The sequence below is a fragment of the Trichogramma pretiosum genome, unplaced genomic scaffold (genome assembly GCF_000599845.2).
Source record: "Trichogramma pretiosum strain Unisexual culture from Peru unplaced genomic scaffold, Tpre_2.0 scaffold7, whole genome shotgun sequence".
NCBI lineage: Eukaryota > Metazoa > Arthropoda > Insecta > Hymenoptera > Trichogrammatidae > Trichogramma > Trichogramma pretiosum.
The window spans coordinates 2,023,195-2,045,819 of record NW_019641639.1 but is presented as its reverse complement, the minus strand read 5'-3'; the positions used below and the strand labels follow the sequence as shown (position 1 = coordinate 2,045,819).

The 22,625-nt window shown below is 32.6% G+C and overlaps 7 protein-coding genes across 13 annotated transcripts; 4 read left to right on the top strand and 3 right to left on the bottom strand.

Annotated features, from left to right (window-relative positions):
* Nucleotides 1-85: 85 nt before the first annotated feature.
* Nucleotides 86-2,019, bottom strand: LOC106659357 (putative nudix hydrolase 6). Of its 6 annotated transcripts, none has more exons than XM_014381908.2 (3): nucleotides 1,964-2,019; nucleotides 1,120-1,371; nucleotides 86-1,056 (listed from the first exon to the last, which is right to left on the bottom strand). In XM_014381908.2, the coding sequence occupies exons 2-3, from the start codon at nucleotides 1,346-1,348 to the stop codon at nucleotides 422-424; spliced, it is 864 nt and encodes a 287-aa protein (XP_014237394.1). In that variant the 5' UTR covers nucleotides 1,349-1,371; nucleotides 1,964-2,019; the 3' UTR covers nucleotides 86-421. The 6 variants fall into 6 exon arrangements, with proteins under 6 accessions (XP_014237394.1, XP_023315328.1, XP_014237403.1 ...); XM_023459560.1 differs by lacking the exon at nucleotides 1,964-2,019 and adding an exon at nucleotides 1,769-1,950; XM_014381917.2 differs by lacking the exon at nucleotides 1,964-2,019 and adding an exon at nucleotides 1,689-1,751.
* An 18-nt stretch (nucleotides 2,020-2,037) lies between these two features.
* Nucleotides 2,038-4,964, top strand: LOC106659348 (regulator of chromosome condensation). The gene is made up of 6 exons (XM_014381870.2): nucleotides 2,038-2,265; nucleotides 2,429-2,569; nucleotides 2,884-3,263; nucleotides 3,338-3,704; nucleotides 3,780-4,052; nucleotides 4,143-4,964. Coding segments are annotated over exons 1-6 (1,353 nt in total). The 5' UTR covers nucleotides 2,038-2,264; the 3' UTR covers nucleotides 4,334-4,964.
* A 1,510-nt stretch (nucleotides 4,965-6,474) lies between these two features.
* LOC106660366 (40S ribosomal protein S20) lies at nucleotides 6,475-7,280 on the top strand. The gene is made up of 3 exons (XM_014383304.2): nucleotides 6,475-6,614; nucleotides 6,779-6,887; nucleotides 6,966-7,280. Exons 1-3 carry the CDS (start codon nucleotides 6,612-6,614, stop codon nucleotides 7,220-7,222), a joined length of 369 nt encoding a protein of 122 aa, XP_014238790.1. The 5' UTR covers nucleotides 6,475-6,611; the 3' UTR covers nucleotides 7,223-7,280.
* A 418-nt stretch (nucleotides 7,281-7,698) lies between these two features.
* LOC106656184 (eukaryotic translation initiation factor 2 subunit 1) lies at nucleotides 7,699-9,673 on the bottom strand. Its single transcript, XM_014376945.2, has 5 exons — nucleotides 9,470-9,673; nucleotides 8,965-9,208; nucleotides 8,651-8,882; nucleotides 8,186-8,534; nucleotides 7,699-8,078 (listed from the first exon to the last, which is right to left on the bottom strand). The coding sequence occupies exons 2-5, from the start codon at nucleotides 9,200-9,202 to the stop codon at nucleotides 7,905-7,907; spliced, it is 993 nt and encodes a 330-aa protein (XP_014232431.1). The 5' UTR covers nucleotides 9,203-9,208; nucleotides 9,470-9,673; the 3' UTR covers nucleotides 7,699-7,904.
* A 2,878-nt stretch (nucleotides 9,674-12,551) lies between these two features.
* On the top strand, nucleotides 12,552-13,939 carry LOC106656229 (BTB/POZ domain-containing adapter for CUL3-mediated RhoA degradation protein 3). The gene is made up of 4 exons (XM_014377081.2): nucleotides 12,552-12,741; nucleotides 12,815-13,127; nucleotides 13,205-13,403; nucleotides 13,551-13,939. The coding sequence occupies exons 1-4, from the start codon at nucleotides 12,582-12,584 to the stop codon at nucleotides 13,746-13,748; spliced, it is 870 nt and encodes a 289-aa protein (XP_014232567.1). The 5' UTR covers nucleotides 12,552-12,581; the 3' UTR covers nucleotides 13,749-13,939.
* A 1,479-nt stretch (nucleotides 13,940-15,418) lies between these two features.
* Nucleotides 15,419-17,244, top strand: LOC106660442 (INO80 complex subunit B). Its single transcript, XM_014383412.2, has 6 exons — nucleotides 15,419-15,735; nucleotides 15,998-16,169; nucleotides 16,235-16,412; nucleotides 16,475-16,708; nucleotides 16,787-16,959; nucleotides 17,040-17,244. The coding sequence occupies exons 1-6, from the start codon at nucleotides 15,699-15,701 to the stop codon at nucleotides 17,173-17,175; spliced, it is 930 nt and encodes a 309-aa protein (XP_014238898.1). The 5' UTR covers nucleotides 15,419-15,698; the 3' UTR covers nucleotides 17,176-17,244.
* A 320-nt stretch (nucleotides 17,245-17,564) lies between these two features.
* Nucleotides 17,565-22,346, bottom strand: LOC106660192 (serine--pyruvate aminotransferase). Of its 2 annotated transcripts, none has more exons than XM_023459572.1 (7): nucleotides 22,158-22,346; nucleotides 21,350-21,578; nucleotides 20,266-20,466; nucleotides 19,710-19,867; nucleotides 19,469-19,624; nucleotides 18,289-18,642; nucleotides 17,565-17,838 (listed from the first exon to the last, which is right to left on the bottom strand). In XM_023459572.1, exons 2-7 carry the CDS (start codon nucleotides 21,515-21,517, stop codon nucleotides 17,661-17,663), a joined length of 1,215 nt encoding a protein of 404 aa, XP_023315340.1. In that variant the 5' UTR covers nucleotides 21,518-21,578; nucleotides 22,158-22,346; the 3' UTR covers nucleotides 17,565-17,660. The 2 variants fall into 2 exon arrangements, with proteins under 2 accessions (XP_023315340.1, XP_014238568.1); XM_014383082.2 differs by lacking the exon at nucleotides 22,158-22,346 and adding an exon at nucleotides 21,834-21,962.
* Between the last annotated feature and the right edge of the window lie 279 nt (nucleotides 22,347-22,625).

Sequence of the window (22,625 nt, the reverse complement as noted above, 5' to 3'; positions counted from 1 at the left end):
AATTCAGTACTTTATTTCACACTTATGAAATAATATATCAAAATATAAATACTGGAAAAAAACAAATTAAAGCAGCACAATTTTTTTTCACATTGTTGACATTTAATAATGAAGTTTATTGAAATAATATAAAGATGCATTAGAATATTTTTCAACTGTTTTTAGCAGATATACATAGCATATATGGCACAATGCACCTGAAGTTTATGTAAAGAATATTAGCAAAAAATATTTTTACAGATTCATGAGAAAAATTTTTAAAATATTTAAAAAATGTGACGTGAATGTTATTTATAATTTCAAAAGTTGAAAACAAATCTTACCCATAGAGTTACTTTGAAAAATAAAATTAATTGTGAATGTTATGCAATTGATTGAAGTAAAAAGTGAACAATAATTAATTAAATAACACAAAACAATGTTACCAGTGTGAAGCATGTTTTTGTACAATTTTTTGTATAAAATCTTTGTGACTTGCATAGAGGATTAAATTACAATCAATATCAATCCATTTAACTTTTGTTGCATCATCACCAGCTTGTAAGTTGAAATTACCAACAATCTTACCACTTGCATCATGAAAATTGAAAACAATAGTTTCCATCCAAGCATTATCCGTATTTCTAGGATCATCCACATATCCTTTGTATATTTCTTCACCATTGCTAAAAAATGTTTCAATTGTTTTTTCAACAATTTTTAGTTCTTCAACAGACTTTTCAAGTGTATTCATTGCTTCTTCCATGAATTCTCGACGTAGAGTTACTGTAACTTTCTCTCCTGGATCAACCATTCCTCCAGGTATAGCCCACTCACCCGAATCCCTTCTTTGGATTCCCACGAATTGCAAAATTGGTTTATTAGTTATTTCATTCACAGTAATTGAGTTATCTTGATTTCGCTTCCACCTCGTAACAACAGGATCAGCAGCATGGTTTGGACCCCATCTACCTAATAAACCTCTTCCTTTTATTCCTGTACGTCCATATGGATTAATAGGATAATTATGTTCATCAATACAGTAATTAGTAATGAAACTGATTCTATTGACATTGCCTATAAAGGATAAAAAAAAAGAATATCAAACTGGAATTCAGGGAAGCAAATAACTATTTTTACCATCTAATTTATTCCATTTAAACATTGAAGATTCATTTTCAATACTAGGATCAGCCCAAGGCTTCCCTTCAAGTGCTTTTGATGTATAGTTGATTGGATTGTATTCAGGAAAATTGGTATCCCATATAACTTTATCATCTGGAACTTCACTCCTCTGAATATTTGATAACGGGTAAATATTATTTCTACATTTAGCGTGAATAAACTTAATACTAATTCCTCTTTTCATGTTTGAAATTGTTTCATTTGGTTCTAGAAAAAAGAGTTATCATAAACTTATAATATCAATCAGAAGTAAAGAAAGATAAATGTAAGTAATTAAAAAAATTCAAATTAACAATGTCTATTTACGGGGGCACATGCAGGAAACAAAAACAAAAAAATATGCCATTGGGTGATAGTTCATAACTAATTTTTTACCAATAGCAAGTTTTCAGTTTAAAAATAATATAATCACCGGAAAAAACTATTTTTTATTTTTGTGCTAACGAAAATAAAGGCATCAAGTGCAGCGAGTAACTTAAGCTCAATACTGAAATATTTTGCACTTGACAACAAAGTTTGTTTACATTTTTGCGCATATTCCCAAGGCCAATGTCTCGTAATGGCCAATCAAGATCATCAAATAAAAATTTCATAAGCTATAGACCTTTTTCACAGTCGTCACTATTGGTCACTTTACAGATTTTCCTGGAGGCAAAACAAACTAGGTCTCTCGTTTACTTAACCCGCAACACCTTGCATATTTCATCTCCAGGCAAATCGTAAAGTGACCAATAGTGACGACTGTGAAAAAGCCCTATTGTAATTGTAGCTTTTCGATACTAAATTATGCTCGACTTACAACTAGCTTCAGTGCACTTCCCTGTTCCCACCACATGCCCACATAGTCAAAGTTTTCCGGTGGCACGTTATACTACGTTATACTTATACAATACATGCGCTTCTCAGTCGTACGTTCGCCAGGTGTCTATATAGCGCATAGATTACTCCTAACTGCAACTTGCAGAGCAAAGGGCTTGTGAACACTAGAACCGTTACGACATTTTGGCGGTAAACGGTTTCAACTCGCATACAAGCTTGCTCCATATTTGTTCTCAGACATCTGTTATTTTTATCGTAATCGACTATAAATAAACAAAAACAGTACGTACTTATAGAGTGTCCACGTGTTTTTAAAACTTCTCGCATTGTATAACAAAGTGAAATTAAATTTACGAACAACATAAGCGCTTGTGCCAATTACAATTGAAAATTTATTTGAAAATAGATTTTCATTAAAAGAAATAATTGTATAACCTTGTTTTAGTGCCACCAAAGAAAACCATTGCGGCAATGAAAAGACCAGCGCCAGTTAGTCAGGATGAACAAGATGATAAACCAGCCGTCAAAAAAACCAGAGGTAGACCTGCTAAAAGTGAGAAAAAGAATGGAGTTATCGAAGTTGACGGTAAGAATTTAACAATACTCATTTTATTATGTTATTGAAATTGCTGAGATTTTATAAACAATGATTATTAAAAATATTCATTATCGCATCCTCAATTAATTTAATATAAATACAAAATGTCATTATTGAGTCAAGGTTATGACCATAAGTGATTATTTCTGTATTTTTATCTAAAATTGGACTAAATTCATGCAGTAACTAAATGTTTAGTAGAGTCAATTTCAAATATCTCAATAAGCAATACTTTGGTGTTGAATTTCAATAAAATGTTCTAAATGAAAAAAGTGTGCTTAATAATTTTTTTGTTTTTTTAGAATCACAAGCGAGGGTAATTTTACGAGAAATAACAACTGGTGGCAAGGTACTAACATGTGGTCAAGGAGATGTTGGACAACTTGGTTTAGGAGAAGATGTTATGGAAAAAACTCGTTTTGCTGCTGTGCCAGATCACACAAATATTGTAGCCATTGCTGCTGGTGGAATGCACAATGTATGCTTAACTAAAGATGGAAAAGTTATTACATTTGGTTGTAATGATGAAGGTGCACTTGGAAGAGCTACAACTGAAGAAGGCTCAGAAACAGTTCCTGGGTTTGTTGATTTACCAGCATCTGTTATTCAAGTAACAGCAGGTGATTCACACAGTGCAGCTCTCTTAGAAGATGGACGTGTATTTGTGTGGGGCTCATTTAGAGTTAGTTAAAAATTCTTTATTATGAACATTTTATTCTTTTTTCAATAATTAAATTAATATTTTTACTCTTTAAGGATTCACATGGAACCATGGGATTATTGACTAAAAATAATGAACGAATCCCGGTTGAAATTTCAGCAAAGAAAAAATTTATTAAAATAGCTTCAGGAGCTGATCATTTGGTGTTGTTAGATAGTGCTAAACAAGTTTTTACATGTGGTTGTGGAGAGCAAGGTCAACTTGGTCGTCTACCTGAAAGGAAGACTGATAGACATAGCAGACAAGGTGTGAATCAATTGCTTACACCTGGTCAAGTCTATTTTAAAATAAACAAACACGTTGAAGTTGAAAATATTTGGGCTGGTACTTATGCAACTTTCATAAAAGATTCTCATAATGGAGATATATATGTATTTGGATTAAACAATTATAGCCAAATAGGTACGTTCAAGTATATCTACCAAATTAATAATAATATACTATTTACTATAACGATTCCAAATTGAATCATTTTAGGTCTTAAAGGTGTTGATAAACAATATCACCCCAAAGTTTCTCAAGTATTAAGCAACAAAAATTGGACTCAAATATGTTCCGCTCAGCACCATACCATTGCTCTAGATGACCAGGGTAAAGTGTATGTTTTAGGTCGAAAAGAATATGGACGATTAGGTCTTGGCCCTGTTGAAGAAGATGCTACAAACCTGACTATTGTACCTTCTTTAGAACAAGTAAAATGTATTGATGTTGCAGTAGGAAGTGCTCAATCTTTTGCAGTGACAGAAGCAGGTGATTAAGAACCTTCATATTCAATTGTCAACAAAAGTAAAACTGTTTCAATTGTTAACTCTACAAAAAAATTATGTTTTTTGCTTGTAGGAAAACTATATGCATGGGGTATGGGTACTAGTGGTCAACTTGGTACAGGGGAAGAAGAAGATGTTGACACACCAACTTTAATAGAATCAAAACAATTGAAGGATTTAAAAATTGTACGAGTTTCAGGTGGAGGTCAACACACAATAGTTCTGGGATTATCAAATACTGCAAATGGTGAAACTGTTAAATAATATGCCATTAAATTGGATTTGTAGCAAAAAAATTCAATTAGATCACCTTTTTTTGACTAGAGGTTTCATTCGAGTACAGGACTTAATATTTCCAATAATTGTGACAATTTTTGTAAAAAAGTCAAAGCTCTAATTTTGTTTAAAAAAAAACTAATCATTTAAAACAGTTTTTGTATGTAACGTTTTAAAACTTTTTATTTGATGATATGAGTTTAAAAAAAATTAGGGCGTTATACATTGCACTGTGCCTTATTAACATAATTTTTTGTTCTTTTATATTGAATATAACTAAATTAACGTCCTTCTTCCAATGAATTTTTAAAAGAAATATCAACATTTTTCTAATATAACTTTAAAATCGATTAATTTTATAAAATTCAAAAACAATATCATTCTGCCTTTTTGTTTCAAGTGAAAAATGTGTATGTCAAGAGTTTCTATCAAGTTAGATATTGTATAAAAATGTTTCTGTAATTTTATCATAACGTATTTTGTTATAATATATGCAGTAAATTGTCTACTGTAATATTTTCTTGTTTGTTTACAAATCAATTGTTCTTTGTGAGTTATTTCATGTGTGTTATACTAGGAAAATCATTAAAAAAATAACAATTTTGTTATATATTTATGGACTTTTCAATGAAGATTGAAAGTAATTTTGAGAATTAAAAAAAATAGTTATAAATATATGTGAATGGAAAATTAAATTTATTTTTAAGAGAATTTTTGTAAAATCAAATAAATAACGATTTCAAGTCAATGAAAAAGTTCTTTTGACAATAAAGATCCAATGATTTTTTAATATATTCCATTGAATTATTAATAATGCATTTACTTTGAAATAAGACTGTTTTTGTTCTGAGGTTCGCAAAATATCTATTAGTGGCTGATAATTGTTTCAAAAATACTATTATAAAATTTTCAAATTTTTACTAATATCCTTAAGCATAACAAAATCGATTTTTTTTTAATCTTATTTTTTACCAGACCCTTTACTTTTTTATAATCTTAAAAAACATTAAAAATGAATTGTTTTTTCCCTTTCACAAAAAAAGTTCTTGAAACTTATCTACATTCTTTTTTCGTTAATTTGAAATTAGATACTGTATGAAATTACTACATTGTCCTTTATTAAATTATTCCATAGTTTTTTTAATTTTATTGAAATGAAAAGCCTCTTAAAATAATTAGAAGTTTCTATATTAAGAATTATTAATTAAGTCTTATTTTCACCAAATAAACATTGTTTTTTTTTTTTGGATGGGGGAGATTATAATTTCTATCGTAACTTTCAATTTCAATCTGTATTCTTCATAAGTTAACTACTTTAGAAAAACGTTACATATGCCAATTTTAAACCCAATTACCCAACAACTTTTTCATATTATTATGAATAAAGATCATCACTAAGTTTGAAACTGACAAACGTCTTTTTTGAGTAGTTAACTTATGACATATATAGACTGATATCGATGGCCTCAAAGATTTTAGGGTATTGATACAGCGTAGCATATACTGCGGTGTTTCGATAATAAATAAACGCGATTTAGTTAGTAGATGTTCGGAAATTTAGGAAATAGTATTGAATTAAATGATTAAGTTCAACTTATTGGATTAACTTTTAAAAACTATGAAGACAATGAAAATTAACAAGAAAAAGTGTCACGGAGGATAAATATGATAAAAACCATTGAGCTATGAAAATGAAATTGCCGTGTAAATGATTAGCGATATAAATAATTTGAAAGCTTCGTGATAATTTCAAAAATATACGCGTCAATTTACTGTCTGGTAACTGGACGCCGGTAACTTCCGGTTAATGCGAGGCATGGTGCTCGTATTACGTATATTGTATGTATATAGTAATTAGTTTTGGTAAATTCTACGATATAAATACCGTGGCGCTGGTGGTCGTTGCGCGCAAATGATTTTGTTCTTTATTGATGCATAAATAACAATATAAATTGATCAATTTTAATAAAATGTATATTTTTATGATAGGAACATTATCTACTATTCAATCAATTTACCTTGTAAAGATCATTATCAATTGAATAAGTTTAAACAAAATTTCGCGCTCATAGATCTGACAGCGCCACAGCATTTTTCGGTCACAGACTATGAGAGCGTGCGGGTGCTCAAACCAAGCCGAGGCTTCAAAACCTCTCTCGCATTTTAGCAGTCTAGAGAATAGCACGTCTACTGGTTCAGCGCTGATCAGTTAGACTAGGCTACACGTTCAACTAGATCATCTCGACCAGCAGATTAAACACTTAAAATGGTAATTATTAAATTTTACAATATTAATTTTCATGCTGAGTGCAATTATTGTTTATAAATCATGATAAACTATCAAAATAAGTTTTGAGGTTATAAGTTCAACTGAGTACACATGCTGCTCTAATTTTCCACGTGTTTATAACTATTTTTTTTTTTATTAAATAGTCGTCACTTAAAGCTGAAACTAACCCAGAGAAGCCGGGAGCCGAAGTGACTCCAGTTCACAGGATCAGGATTACCTTGACCTCTCGACACGTGCGCTCTCTTGAGAAAGGTACATTGAAGCATGATCATGTGCACGTCCTAGTTTGAAATAGTTAATAATTTTTTAACTTGATTTAATCTTTCTTAGTTTGCTCGGAATTGATCCAACGTGGCAAGAAGCAAAAGCTGAAGGTCAAAGGACCTGTAAGAATGCCAACGAAAATCCTGAGGATCACCACCAGGAAGACACCTTGTGGTGAAGGTTCTAAGACTTGGGATCGTTTCCAAATGCGCATTCACAAAAGAGTAATCGATCTGTACTCTCCATCAGAAATCGTTAAACAGATCACCAGCATCAGTATTGAACCTGGTGTAGAAGTCGAGGTAACCATTGCCAACGACTAAGGAATTTGTAATATAATTTCTTACAATTTTGAATAAATTGAAAAAAATCAATATTTAACTGCTTTATTGTATTTACTTTAATATCCTTTATGTCCCTTGATTTTATTTAAACTTTTTGAACTTTATCATCGATTTATCAAAAATTAATAAGCACAAATTTCAAATTTGTGCACTATGTGATTCACACATAATTCATGTGACTGCTTTTTCTATTCTGCTTTTTGTTTGATAGTTTTGGAACAAATAAAATATACTCTTCAAAGGTGTATTCATTCCTATTCTGTTCTCTAAGAAATTGAAAAATTATAATTAAATGAAGATTTAAAATTTTTCAAGCTAGGTTTTACATATGAAAGAATTAGTGACATTTTTAAGATATGCAAATTCCGATAATACATATTTAATTTATTGAAGCTTTGAAACTTAATAGTTTTGCACTCATTTGTCTAAATTCCAGAAATAATAAAAATATCAGATAATCTTGATAAAGGAAATGAATGTAATAAATTTATTATTTCTAAATAAATTGATTATCAAATGTAAAATACATGCACAGAATGGTGTATCATTGTTTCAATTATTTTTTAAAAATTTTATTACGCTTAAAAAAAATATTTATCAGTCTGATGACAAGACTTAATCGATAGTACTTTAAGAAAGGTACTAAATTATATTTTTATCTCTAATCTTCTTCTCCAGATTCATCTTTATCATTCTCTTCATCTCCACTGAATTTTCCCATACCTTCTTCCTCCTCTTCTTCATCATCATCTCCGGCAACTTCTGCATTTTCAAGCTCAGCTCTTTCCATTTGTCTGGCAAGTTCAGCATCATCAGTAGCAGTAACAACTTTAGGCTTTAAAAAAATATGATTTATATAAAAACGTTATCAATTTTCATTTATATCTTTTTAGTATTAATAAAAATGGAATGACTAATGATTTATATGTAAACCATACTTACAGCCATTTGAATTTTAAAAACTCCACCCAGAGAATTAATTTTTTCCTCAATCACTGCAATAGCATCTTGCAATGCCTTCAAACCATCAGCTTTTTCTGGAGTGGATGTAGTCATTACATACAAGGGAGGAGCAATCAAATTTATTTTTATTGGAAGGTCTTCAGTTGATAGAGCTAAACCTGCTTTAAGAGCAGTTTTTACAGCATCAATTCCTTCATAGCCATAACAAGCAACTTCAACATCTGCTCGTATTTTCACAGCTTGAGATGTTAATTTTCTCTTAATATTGTTTAACAAAACTTCTTTTGTCTTTTCATCAAGATCACATTCTGCTAAGATCTTGGGATCACTGTAAATCGAAAAATTATTATCCATAAGATTTCATGATTTCAGTTTTTGCAGAAATTTCATTGTATTTAAATTTTTTTTAAAAATAGCATATAAAATTTTCAGATTTTTACTTACAGTACTGCTTGCTTGAAGAAATCATAAGCAGAAGCTTTTTGTTTTTTATATTTTTCTTCAAAATACCATGCTGTTTTTTGGTAAAGCTCTTCTAGTTGTTCATCGCTATCATAATGCAATAATTCAGCTACATGGCGCAAAATTGAGTTTACTGCTTTGGCTTTAGCATATCGCTCGGTGCACTTGTCTACATCTTCAGCAGAAACTCTTCTTTTACTAAGGTCAATGTATCCTACAATAAAATAACACCATTAGATAAAAGGATTAAAAATATTAAATTCTTTACACTACATAATCATAAAGTAAATTCAAACCTTTTTCTTTATCAACACGAATGACCACTACTGGTTCTGTTTTGCCTACTCTAATTAACTTATTTATCGAACGAATACGTCTTCTTGACAATTCAGAGAGCAAAATCATACCCTCTATGTTATTGTACTCCAATAAATGCACATAGGCACCCATTTCAGCTATGCTACGTACATTAACCATAACAACATCCTCCACTTCAGGATACTTCTCCTTGTAAAATCTACACGATAACACCATTTTGACCTGCAAATAACAGCACAAATATTAATAATATTAATTTGAATTAATTCACAGACATATTTCAAATCGGAGGAGAAACAGTTCACATGAACACCTAACCCGACTACTAGTTGACCGCGAAATGATGCAACCCTCAAGATGTCCGTTAACTTTTAAACGTTAATGGACTAAATAATTAGAAATAAATTACTTCTTTATTGTTATAATTCACTGTTGATTACCATTTTTCACGTAAAACTAAGTAAATCTAAATAATTTATTTACCGGTTAAGTGACGAACACTCCACTTGACGTTGAGATGAAACACACGTTAGCATAAAATCACTTGATACTTTTGCCGAGACTACCACGTTGCTTTTAAGGTAAGGCGCAGGCGAACATTTCACTATCCCCTCTAATGTTTCCAGCCATGGAATTCATCGGAATAGGTTCATTTTTAAAATCATGTAAGATTTTTTTATTTCTAAAGTAAAACTCCTTAATCTCATTAAATATTGAACTTTGGAACTGTATGAACATACTCTTATGTACTATAAAAAAGATTCGACATTGAATATTTAAATAATTTCTATAGAACCGCTGTGCGCAACAATCCTCCATTTTAAATTGACCTTAAATGTAAAAATAAGAATGTTAAATTTTTTATTGTTTTTAATTTAAAATTTATTCTTCCTTTCCCTCTTGAATTATTCCTTTAATCCTCTTTCAATTTATTTCATTTCTATTTCTGAAGATGTGAATGCCTACCCCTACGCGCTCTGACGCCTAGCACGCTTCTCATGCGCACCCCTCATTTTCACTTAATTGTAAGTATGAGAATGTGCATTTTTAATTTTATATCTCCGAAATCTTCTCGTTTTTTCCCTTCCAATTTCCCTAGAATTTTTAATTTTCTTCAATTCCTATATATTTGTAACACTGAAATAGTATTTGACTCGACTCCTCACTTGTTAACCGAAATTTTTGTCTCAGTTCTTTTGAATCAATTCTAATTTATCTCTTCCTTAGTTAAAAACTTGTTTACTCGGTTAAAAAAAAGATGAACCGATTCAGACGGTGGTGACAAGGGCGATGGCAGTCGCTTACGTTTAAAAGTAGATATAGGAAGATTAAGTATCGTGTCTCCAATACACATTAATGAAACAATTTAAATAAAATTTAGACAGCTAATTTGAATTGAATATTGTATCGAACGTTCATAAATTAGGACGTCAGAGATTCTTTTAGAGAAATATACAATGAAAATTTAAAAAAATAGAATCTAGAATTTTATTTTTAAGGATATTTTTGTGAATATTCACAAAAATTTAACCGCTTAACCCATTACCGACCAAAATGCTTGATTTTTTTGTTGGTTTTTGCAGTGATTTTTTTTATAGTTTTAGACCTTCAAAAAATTTCGCACAGACCTATTTCGATGTAAAATTTAATGCCCTTTCCGAAACTAAGCTCAAAACTTTGATTTTTTGGGCAATAAAAAAGTTGCAGCTATTTAAACAAAAAAAACGTAAAAATGTTGGCAAAAAATCAAGTTTTCGATTTTTTTTTCGCCACGCTACCGCTAAGGAATCACGATATAATTATGATCAATGATGATCACGACTATTAAAGTACCTCCGTGAATTTTTATGAAATTTTCAAACGACATTTCAAACTTAAGTTTTGTGCACTTTTTCTCTAAACTCAATAGTTTTCGAGCAAAAATGAGTAATGTTTTATATGAATATGAGTTTTTTTTTTCGAAGGAGTGGTTCAAAAATTCCATAAAAATTCACGGGGGTACTTTGATAGTCGTGATCATCCCTGATCATAATTATATCGTGATTCCTTATCGTGATTCCTTAACGGTAGCATGGCGAAAAAAAATCGAAAACTTGATTTTTTGCCAAAATTTTTACGGTTTTTTTGTTTAAATAGCTATAACTTTTTTAGTACGCAAAAAATCAAAATTTTGAGCTTAGTTTTTGAAAGGGCATTATATGTTACATCGAAATAGGTCCGTGCGAAATTTTTTGAAGGTCTAAAACTATAAAAAAAATCGCTGCAAAAACCAACAAAAAAATCAAGCATTTTGGTCGTTAATGGGTTAAGGAATGATTGATTTTTTAAATGGATCTTAAAAATCATGTATCGCGATCGTAATAATAAAATCATATGTATCTCATAATATTATTGCAAAAATGAATTATGGTTTGAAGTTGTGCATGCTAATTTGTACGATCGTTATTTTTATGTTCTTTAGTACTTTTAACGTATAGATTGAAGTTTTTTGGATAAAAACGAAATTTTAAAACAAAATAAAATTTAAACTGTAATGATTAGATTCTAATAGGAATAATTAATGAAAATCGTTGTAAAAAATGCAGAAAAATATTCAAATTAAATTATGCACAAGCAAGTCATTCTTTATTTATTTGATTGCTGCCAATCTACGAATCAATCTCTATTTTATGGCTGGACTCAAGCAATGTTTGCTTCAAAGATAACATATAGTATAACCTGAACTTAGTGCATTGTGGAGAATAAACGGAGAGTTTATAATATAATTCATATGTTGCGCTTGCAGAGTGCATATCAATAATTTACGTAACATAAAAATATTTTTAAAAAAACAACACAAATTTGCACAAATTAATTGTCTATTACTCGTTCGGAGCAGTCAGCAGTTTAGCCAATCAGCAGAGTAGTCACCACGACCACAACACACTGACAGAAGTCTGCAATTTTTTACTTACTATATACGAACACATACGGCTAAACATACGTATGACGATAAAACTGCAAGTGCTCCAACGACTTGCAAACTTGGGGTACGTGTGCAAAAACTTTTCGATTTGCTATTTCGCCTTTCTTCGGTGGTTCGAGATCGCATTTAAATAACTATAGTGATACTTGTTGAAGTGTTATTTTACTTGGGTATACAGAATTTTTTTGTGATCACTCTACTATTTCGCATCTCCATAGACCTCAATAGGTACGCATTAAAAAATTACTGTGGAATATATTTTATCGAATGAACGTCACTGCTAGTTTATGTAAATAATAAACAAATATTGAGGGCAAATGACCTGAATACTTATATGTGATATAAAAATAACGAATGTAAACAACGAACTGTTTATATCTACCTCCACCTTTCGAACATTGATGATTGAAATTATTCAACATTGATATTTAACATATCCAAGGAACAGATTAACGTTTCTTCGTCGACAGCTTCGTAATTTTCAACATCGATTTCGACATCGTCATTACCTGGATCTTCAATAACTTCAAGTCAGCCGTCGCTGCTATCTTCTTCATTCTCAATAACTCAACTGTGATTGAATTGTCTGTAACAATAAAGAAATCATAATCCCTAGTTCAATATTCTATCATGTCAGGTGAACAAGCTGGAGTCAAAACTCCATCTGAGTATGTTAAACTGAATATTGGTGGCTATTTACATTACACGACTATTAGTACTCTCAGAAAACATGATACTATGCTGCGTGCTATGTTTAGTGGGCGAATGGAGGTTCTAACAGACAACGAGGGTAATTATTCAAAACTTTTATTTAAGAATCTATGAATACAAAATTCATTACAATAATTTTTTATTTATCTTAGGATGGATATTAATTGACAGATGTGGCAAACATTTTGGAACTATATTGAATTATTTAAGAGATGGTTCTGTTCCCTTGCCTGAGAGTATAAAAGAAATAGCTGAACTTCTTGCTGAAGCTAAATATTATTGCATAACTGAACTGGCAGAATCTTGCGAACAGGCTCTTTTAAAAAGAGAGAGAGAGAATGATCCAATTTGTAGAGTAACTCTAATTACGTCTCAAAGAGAAGAACAAGTAATCCTCAGCAGCACTATAAAACCTGTAGTAAAATTACTGGTAAATAGACATAATAACAAATATTCTTATACAAGGTAGAATATATTTTAATATAATTTATTGAGCACTAGCAAATATCATAAAATTGATAAAACAATATCTTCTGTTGCAGTACATCAGATGATAATTTATTAAAAAATATAGAGCTATTCGATAAAATGTCCTTACGATTTAGCGGACGAATTGTTTTCATTAAAGATGTTATAGGTTCCAGTGAAATTTGTTGTTGGACATTTTTTGCTCACAGTCGAAAAATGGCTGAAGTATGCTGTCATTCTATTGTTTACACCACCGATAAAAAACATACTAAGGTATTTAAGATGTTAAATTCTGATTGAATATTAATAGTTCCATTTTATTGCTAATTTTCAACTCTTACATCTGCTAATTTAACTTCAAATTATTTATAAATATTCTTATATATTATTCTTTCATATAATTAAATAAATTTTAAATAGGTTGAATTTCCTGAAGCTCGGATTTATGAGGAAACTTTAAACATATTATTGTATGAAAATCGAAATGGTCCTGATCAAGAATTAATGCAGGCTACATCTTCACAAATCAGTGGAGCTCCGGCATGTACATCAGATGAAGAAGAAGGCGAGCGCTCTGGATTGGCTCGACTTCGTTCTAATAAACAAAACACCAACTGACCCATTTCGATAACTCCCCATCCTGCTATTCGGAGTGTGGTACGTTCTTTTAAAACCAGGGCTAATTTTGTTTGTTCAATAAAAGATTATGATTTCATGAAATCATAATGTTCTTCATTTATTACAGAGTTAATGAAAAATTTGTGAAATCCAACTATTTATCAATAAATAGCTAAATTCAAGTTTTTCTCAAAAATTAAATTTTTGTATAACTCAAGAATTGTTAAAGTCAATTAAAAAATAAGTATTAATAATAAAAATTAGAAATTGTGAGTAATAGACTGGTTTGGCCTAAAAATATATTTTTGCATGTGAAAAATATATGTTAAAAATTTATGTATAAAATTAATGTATATTATACATAATATTTCAAATTTTAAAGGCAAAAAGTAGAACATTAATGAGTTATCATGTAGAAAAAGTCTTCTGGCTTTATTATCGACTTAAAAAACATAAGAATAACAATTTAAGCATTTTTCCAATTTAATGTTTGTATTCTATTAACTATATAGGTGTTACTTTATCTTTTATGTGCCAAAGTTTTGTACTGTATGTAACATAAGGAAAATATTTATTAAGCATTTTTTGCTTAAAAAAAAATTAAACAAACAAAAGAAACATTAATTATTGTAAATTCACAAAAAAGTTGAAATGAAGTAACTATTGCAGTTGTTTAAAATTTAAATTTAATCAATTATGTATAAATATTAATCATATCATGAAAATATTTTCATACAAATGTGAAATGTATAATATTATCATTTGTAGCAATCATGCATATAGTAGTAGATAATATTATACTGTATAATATAATATATTACACTTACAATATACTATTTATACTCTAAGTATAATATTATCAATTTATTTTGAAAGATGTGCTGCCAATATTTTATCGGTATTTTTATTATTACAAGACATGCATTAATTCATATTTTAAATATAAAAAATATTTGATAGAATTCAAAATTTTTATTTATTCTAAAAGTCATTAAACATGAGTAATGAAAAAATTGAATTTTGTGATTATAATATTGTAGTTTAATTTACATTTTAATTTTGAATATAAAAAAATGGTTTGCTGATTATAATTTCATAAAATGGCATTATTTTATAAAACATAATTTTTCACATTTGTTGCAAACAATGTTACTGAATCTACAAAGTTATCAATTTATTCTGACGTACTGTCTACTTTGAGTATTGAAATTAGAAAAAATAAAGTGTGAAAATAGTGACATTTTAAATACACAGGTTACTTACTGAAGTACAATTTTTAATGCATTGAAGACTCAAAGAAGACTCAAAATTTAAAACAGAACATAATGTGTTAGTATCCAATGCAAAAAAATTACTCTTTCATCTACCATCAAAATATAAGTAAAAAGATAAAACTGGAAAGGCATGATGTTTTTAAAAGGTTGGGCATTAATTTTGCAATTTGAATGGGTAATTTCATAAAATATGCTTATGTAATTATAATCGTAAAAATTATATTCGATTCATCGAAAAAACAAAATAATAATAATAATAATAATAATAATAATAATTAAAAAAAATTTATTATTTGAAATAAAATTTAAAATTATAGGAAAAAAAATTTTTTTTCAACTTTATTATTATATAATTTTGAGAGTTTGATAAGTTTTACAGATATCTGAAAATGTATATAATTACCAATAAATGCTTCTAACACTAATTATAAAGACCAATTATTATCAATTAAAAGAAAGAAATAATTGTTGTCACGTCTGATGATGAATAATTTTTATCAAATTTTCTTCGCCTGAGAAATTACTGTGAAATCACCCTAGCTGCGGCACGACACATTTTTCGCTACATTCTAGAAGTAGCTTAAAGTTAAAAGTACGGACTATAGTTTTGTTTACTTGATGCTAATGCTTATATGTTCATAATCTGTCAAATAAGTATACGATTTAACAAAATACAATGAAGGAAGAAAGTTCTAATGAGGATATTGCTGGTGGTATGTGAAATTAGTTTAGTCATGGTTACATTTCAAGTTACTAAAAAATATTTCAGATATGGACTATTTGCAAAAATTTCATTTATACTGAAATAATGTCAAAATCATGTTTTAAAATTTATTGCATAATGATAAAAAATATTTATTAATTTTTAATAAACCTTTCAATCACTGTATATTATTATTTTATTTTATTCTAATGAAAAGTTAATCAATAATTTAAATGCTCAAATGTTTGTTTACATGTGTTTTGTCTTTGCAGATAACTCAAATAGTTTTCTTCAAAAAAGACATAAAAAACACAAGCATAGAAAACACAAAAAAAAAAAGTTGAATCACCAAGAAATAAGTAGCTGCAGTGATGTTACAATTTCAAGAGGATCAGAATTAAAAAAAACATTCAAAGTAAAAATTAGACAAGATACTGAAAGAAGGTAGTTTATAATTTTATTATGACGAGTGAGATTTCTATTACAAAAATCTTTATTTATTAATGTAGTACTGAAAAAACCAAAATAAAAGTTTTTAAAATGCCACAAACTAGTGTAAGTACTAGTCTCTCGCCCAAAGGGATTGTGAAAAAAAAAATCATTAAAACAAACAAAGGTAAAGAAAGCGGTACAAGTAGCGAAGAGGAAAGATGGCTTGATGCTATTGAATCGGGAAAATTGGAGGAGGTAAAAAATATGAATTTATTTTTATGAGTGGTTTAGATGACAAGCGCATAATATCATTTTAGGTTGATGATGAATTGAAAAAAATCAAACCAAAAGATCCAAAACTTATGACTGCCAGGCAAAGGGCAATGTTTGAAAGAAAAACTGATACAGAACCAAATTCTAGTATGGAACAATTAATGTCGCTTCCCACTGGTTACAAAGAAAAAGTAATGACAGCAGAAGCTATCCAGAAAGCAGCCTTAAAATCCTTAAAACGTAAACAACTGGCTGATGAGAAGCGAGAAAAAGACAAGGTAAGATTGGAATAAAATATAAGTTTTTGATCATTTTAATTTTAAAAATACTTGAATTGAACAAAATAACTTTCCTAGAAAAAAACTATGGAACGACTACTGAAAAAACAAGAATCAAAAACATCTAAGGTTGTTATGAAAAATAAACAAACAAAAAAAGAAGTGCCACTGGTTACATATAAAGTTACATTAGAAAGTAGCACAATTTCTTTACCCGAAGGAGAATCATTTCCCCTTGCAACATCCAAAGTGTAAGAATCATAATTTGTATTAACTTCATTATTTTTATTGATTATGAATTTCATGAAATTGCAAATAACTCAAATTACAGAATTGAAATACCGAAGCCAAAACATTGTGCAGTATCACCATGCAAGAATTTAAAAAAATATTTTTGCTCAAAAACGGGGATACCTTTGTGTAGTTTAACTTGCTACAAAAGAAACTTGAACAAAATAATTTCTTAAATGATGTTGGACATTGTATATAGTCATTCAATATTTTAACTAGATTTATTTGTAAGCTTATAATAAAATATAATTTAATTTACAAAATATAATTTTGTGTTGAATATATGATTAGGCAAATAAAATATAGTTTATTTTAATATAAAAGTTAGGATTCAATTTTTTTCCTTATGAAGTGTTGTTAAAATTATTTTTTTCAATACAAATAAACTTCAAATAAATACAAGTAAATTGATCATACATTAAGAAAGTATATATAACTAATAATGATTAATTTAATAGAAAATATATTCGAACATAATTTCATTTTTAAAGCAAAGTGCGTATCAACGCTTTTAAAAAAATGTTTTTTAAAAAGTTCAACTTTTTAAAATATTTTAGCGTTTCACGCATTTTTTAAATTCATTTTCGAAATGTTAAAATTGTAACTTATGCTATCGTTTGGTGACTAATTTCGACTAAGCTTTGTGGAATTGTTTTTCAACTTATGTGCGACTATCATGCACTATAGATATTGTGCGATCTTTCACGTGCTTTACGCCTTCTTCCAAAGCTCGCAGAACCAAATCAACGTGTCCAGGCGTTGCATTGACTCCCATCAGGCCTATACGTATGACTTTGCCTGCCGTGGGTCCCAATCCACCACTGATTTCGACGTTGTATCTGAAAAAAATATGAAAAAAAATATGTCGTACGAATCAAATATTTTTAATAATGAAGAGTTTGAAAATGCAAACCCGGAGAATTTTGAGTGACGAAAATGATCATTCCTGCTTCGGGTTTTTCCAAATTGTGACAGATTTCATAAATTGATTTTTTACCCATCGAAAGCTTACCCAATTGACCCGATTGATATACTCGTTATATGAATTCTTCAATTTATTAACGCTTATCTAGATGAATAATCAAGAACGTAAAAAATGATTTTGTCGCGATCAGTCAATGAATCGAACATTATCGAAAGAAGGAAAGAAAATCGAGTCGAGTAAAGAAGCTTTCGATGTAATCTCGATGCACGTCAAGGACTAGGGATTAGAGGCTATGAGAGGGCTGTTAAGTGCGATATGCGTGATTCGGTCATTTCTCAAGTTTCTCAACGTCTCGGTCTCTCACCTGTCCTTGGCGAAGGCGATGAGCGAGGGCGCGTCGACGCCGGCCGGCAAGAGGATCGAGCTGACGGTGGCCAGCCGATGGCGGGGCTGCTCGACGTAGAATCCGTAGCCGCGCTTGGCCAGGGCCTCGTGGAACTTGGCCTTGACGGCGTGATGCCTGGCCCAACTGGCCTCCAGACCCTCCTCGGCCAAGATGGCGAGGGCTTCCCGCAGGCCGTAGACCAGAGTGGCGCTGATGGTGTGGTGGTAGGGCCGCGGGCCGTTCTCCCCCTCGAAGCAGTTCCAGTAGCGTCCCAGCCACGTCATGTCCCAGTTGAACGAGTGCACCGGCGTTTTGCGCGATCGGATTTTCTTTCTGTCGAGCAAACGATACACGTTACACTTTCGTACCTGCTTTCCGAGCGATCGAGCCCCCTATACTGTGTCTCTCGTCCGAGCGGCTTGTCCGAGTTTAACGCGCAACGTAAAACACGATCGCGTATGCGTTTACACGACGCCAACTCGTTTCCCGCTAGTCGGTGCGTGCAAAAACCACTCGTTATTAAAAAAGTTTGAATGAAAAGTTCGAAAATCGCTGCGTGACTTACGCAGTGCCATTGCCAAACTGCTTTTGATATTCAAAGCAACATCTAAAGCTTCATAATTGGAAATTATGATTACCTTTATATGGAAAATCGCAGCTGCTGTGCTACCAATACGTACAGCAACAGCAGCACTAAGCTGTGTACGATGTACATACGCGTGCTCGCTGATATATAGCATTTTTTTTTAATCACGCCCAGCGTAGCGTCTACTTGAATTCGGCATTTAAGCCGATCGCGCTTTCCATTTTGCTATTGTTATTATTACGGCGATCGATCGAGCTAATGAAAATCGCACGAACAGAACGATAATTATTATTTTCACGAGCCTAAAAGTTCCTGCTGAATTTATATACTTAATGACTGAACAAATTTTTTCCTCGGTTTATCGGTATTTTATCGAAATATTATATGCGCCTATACCGCATAAACGGGTGCAAAAATATCGAGAGTAACGAACCTTCAGTGGTAGCTCGAACTCATACACGAATGCTAAAATGATGTACAAATCATAGCTAGATTATGCAACGGCCCGGCAAGAGGTTGTCCATCTCACAAGGGATAAAAAAATATAATATCGTTTAAAATTGATACACTTACTCGGCCAAAGGACTGAAACTCATGGGTGTGATGCCGGGAGGTGCCCCAAGGACCTTTTGGCTACCGGTGTAAACGACGTCGACGCCCCATGCGTCGGCGAAAAACGGCTCGGCGCCTAGACTCGCCACCGTGTCGACGATCAGCAGAGCGTCGTACCTTTGAAGAAAGAAGCAAGAAGAGTTTAGATCGTTTAGTGTCGTTGAGTAGTGCGGCAAACGACATCGGGCGCAATTTGACTCACTTGTGACAGATCTCGCCGAGTCCCTCGATGGGCTGCATGAGGCACGTCGACGACTCCGAATGAGCCACGAACACTGCAGCAGGCCGGTGCCGCTTCACAGCCTCTTCGAAATCCTCCAGCTTAAAAGCTACTCCAGGTTCGACGTGGAAAAAGTCCACCTATATCGATGACAAAAACAGAGAAAGAAAATTGTCTGAATAAAAAGATTTATCGTTTTTGATGTATTCCATGTCCTATTTCTTCTTTATTTCACGCGTCTCTTCGATCGTCTTTGTATTTTATTTTTTTCCGTTTCGCTGCTACAACTATATCCGTTATAAACTGAGAAGATTCGGATCTCTTATAGAGGCGGTCGGTGTGTCGAGACTTTGATCTTTGGCAACGAACGCGTTTAAAGCGAGAAAATCAACGAGTATCTGTCCAAAATACTATGCACCTTCGAAGAAACTTTCTAATATGTAACTATTCGCGAATGCGACGTGGAAAGTTGTTAGTCAGAAAATTGTCAGGTTAAAAATTGTACCACTCGTTCGTTTAAAAATGACAATATACTAACGTGAATGCCAATGCGCTGCGCCATGTCAGCCGCCCTCTCACCCCAGAGTCCAGCTTTGACGACGAGCAACTTTTCGTCGCGCTCGAGGACATTGCCGATCGCCGCTTCCATAGCCACGTGAGCCGAGGCGCTGACCGCCAGTGTCAGCCTGTTGACAGTTTGGAAGGCGTAGCGGAGCCCTGCCTTGATGTCATCCATCAGCTGCAAGTGGAGAAAAGAAAATTAATCTTTCGAATTCGAATAGCTAGAAAAATTTGTATCCAGACACCTCGCACATATCTGACTCAATAGAAAGAGAGAAAGATATCACGCACGGCATCGCACATACGACTTCATCTTTATTTATGATTTTGGACAATTTAAAAAAAAAAAAATTCATGCTTTATATAATGAAGATGTGGCTAACTGCCAGATGACGAACTAGTCATTAAGAAGTCACTAATGTATTCGTTCGCTTTTTCACGGAATAATTTTTGAAAAGCACTTGGCTTTCGAGAATGCCCGGAGTGCGCGTATTTTATGAATATCATTTTTAAAAAATGTCGTTTTCTGTATTGCCTTATAGATGAAGCCAACTGGGAATATAAAGGTAAAATTTTCAAGCTAATTTAAAAGCTTGCGAGTCCTTTGGAAAGGTCAAAAATCATGTTAGCAATCGTGAGTAGCGTGAAATTTACGCCAAGACTAGCTATCTCGGCGTGTTAAAATTGCCCGACGTGTACGAGTGATGTTAATTCATAATTATAGTAAATATCTCGGGTGTATACAAAGTTGTCTCTCTCTCTCTCTCTCTCTCTCTCTCTTTCTACTTTTGCGTTCGTCACCGTGGCGATAAAGTGAAGTAACGCATATTAGCCGCAGCCGTAATTATATTACAAAGGGAGCATGGAAAAGGCAATCGGAAAAAGAGTGGCATTGCTTGGCGCTGTTTCATGCACTTTGCCACTCGTGCTCGCGCTTTCATCAATACATGGATATATCATAAATCGCGATAAACGGCACCTGTACTTGTGTGCACATGGAGCATTGGAAGGCGAGGATCGATCGCGCAGAGAGCCGAAAAATGGGAGCCGCGTGCACGTACCTGAAGAATTTCCGGATGCAAATGGCCGAGCACTTGCTGCTTGAGCGCGTCGAGCACGCGTTGCGAGCAATTGCTCGGACCCGGACCCGTGAGGATCCTCAGGGGTAGCTGCAGCGGCTTGAACAGTTCTTTGGGTGCGTTCGTCACGGGCATTGTCATCTCTTCCATGGCTTTCGACTCCTTGGCTGCTGCTGCTGCTGCTGCTACTGCTGATGCTGCTGACGTCGATCTGCGAAAACGCAAAGCACACTTTTTTATCTCATTGGGCTCGAGCTGCTAGAAAGTATGTTATAAGACACTCGACGTGCGCGATAGCGAGTATTATTATCTTTTTCGCGAGCGATATTGTTGCACACGCTCGACGCCTTATAAAAGTGAATAGCCACTCGACTAAACTGAATTGTGCAAAGTGATATGTAGCGAGCAAAAAGCTCACTTTTTCTCCTCTCTCTCTCTCTCTCTCGCACCGCGCACTTTTGCTCACCAGTTACGTAGAATATGCACACAAGAAAAAATTGGTCAGGATGTGTAAGGCAAAACCGAGCGAGGCAGTTGCACAAGCGCGGCGCAGCTCTCTTTATAACAATAAACCTTAAGCGTATTTTGCTTTTATACAGCCGGCGGTGGGCTATAAAAGTCGCTGCGGCGCGCTTGTGTACATTTACTGGAGTGCGTGCGGCGCGAAGCTCGCCAATGCGTGGCTGCGATCCAATTGATTATCGCGATGCACAGCTGTAACAGCTGAGAATTTTTCTCCTTTTCGCTGCCGCCTGTTTACTCGTTTTCGAAGCTTATCGAATGTACCTACTCGAGAGCTCTGCAGCCACGATGAGTATCTCCGCTGTCGGCTCGTATATACCGAATTTACGTAAGTCTCTCAACCGATAATACGATAATGCGTCTCTGTGCGTAAACCCACGCGCGCGACTCTACGACTTGTATTATATATATGTGTCTCATCAACCTCTCGATCGCTTCGACGAGCAGCACAAACGAGGACTTTGTCGACTTTTCGCTCGACTTTAATAAGCTACTGAAAGACGCATCTTTTCGACTCTTTGCTTTAATACTCAATGATAGTAATGATAAATCGTTTACTCGCTTGCGGTAGTACTCGCTTCGGTTCTCGCTTATTGAAAAATAAATAATTGACAAAAAAAAAATAATGAAAAGCGGGCCACGAGTCAGATAACCCTCCGACTGACCCCTCGAGTAAAGTTCAATTAAATGCTAAATAAACAGTGACTTATTGTCTTGCTAGCCTCGGATACAACCA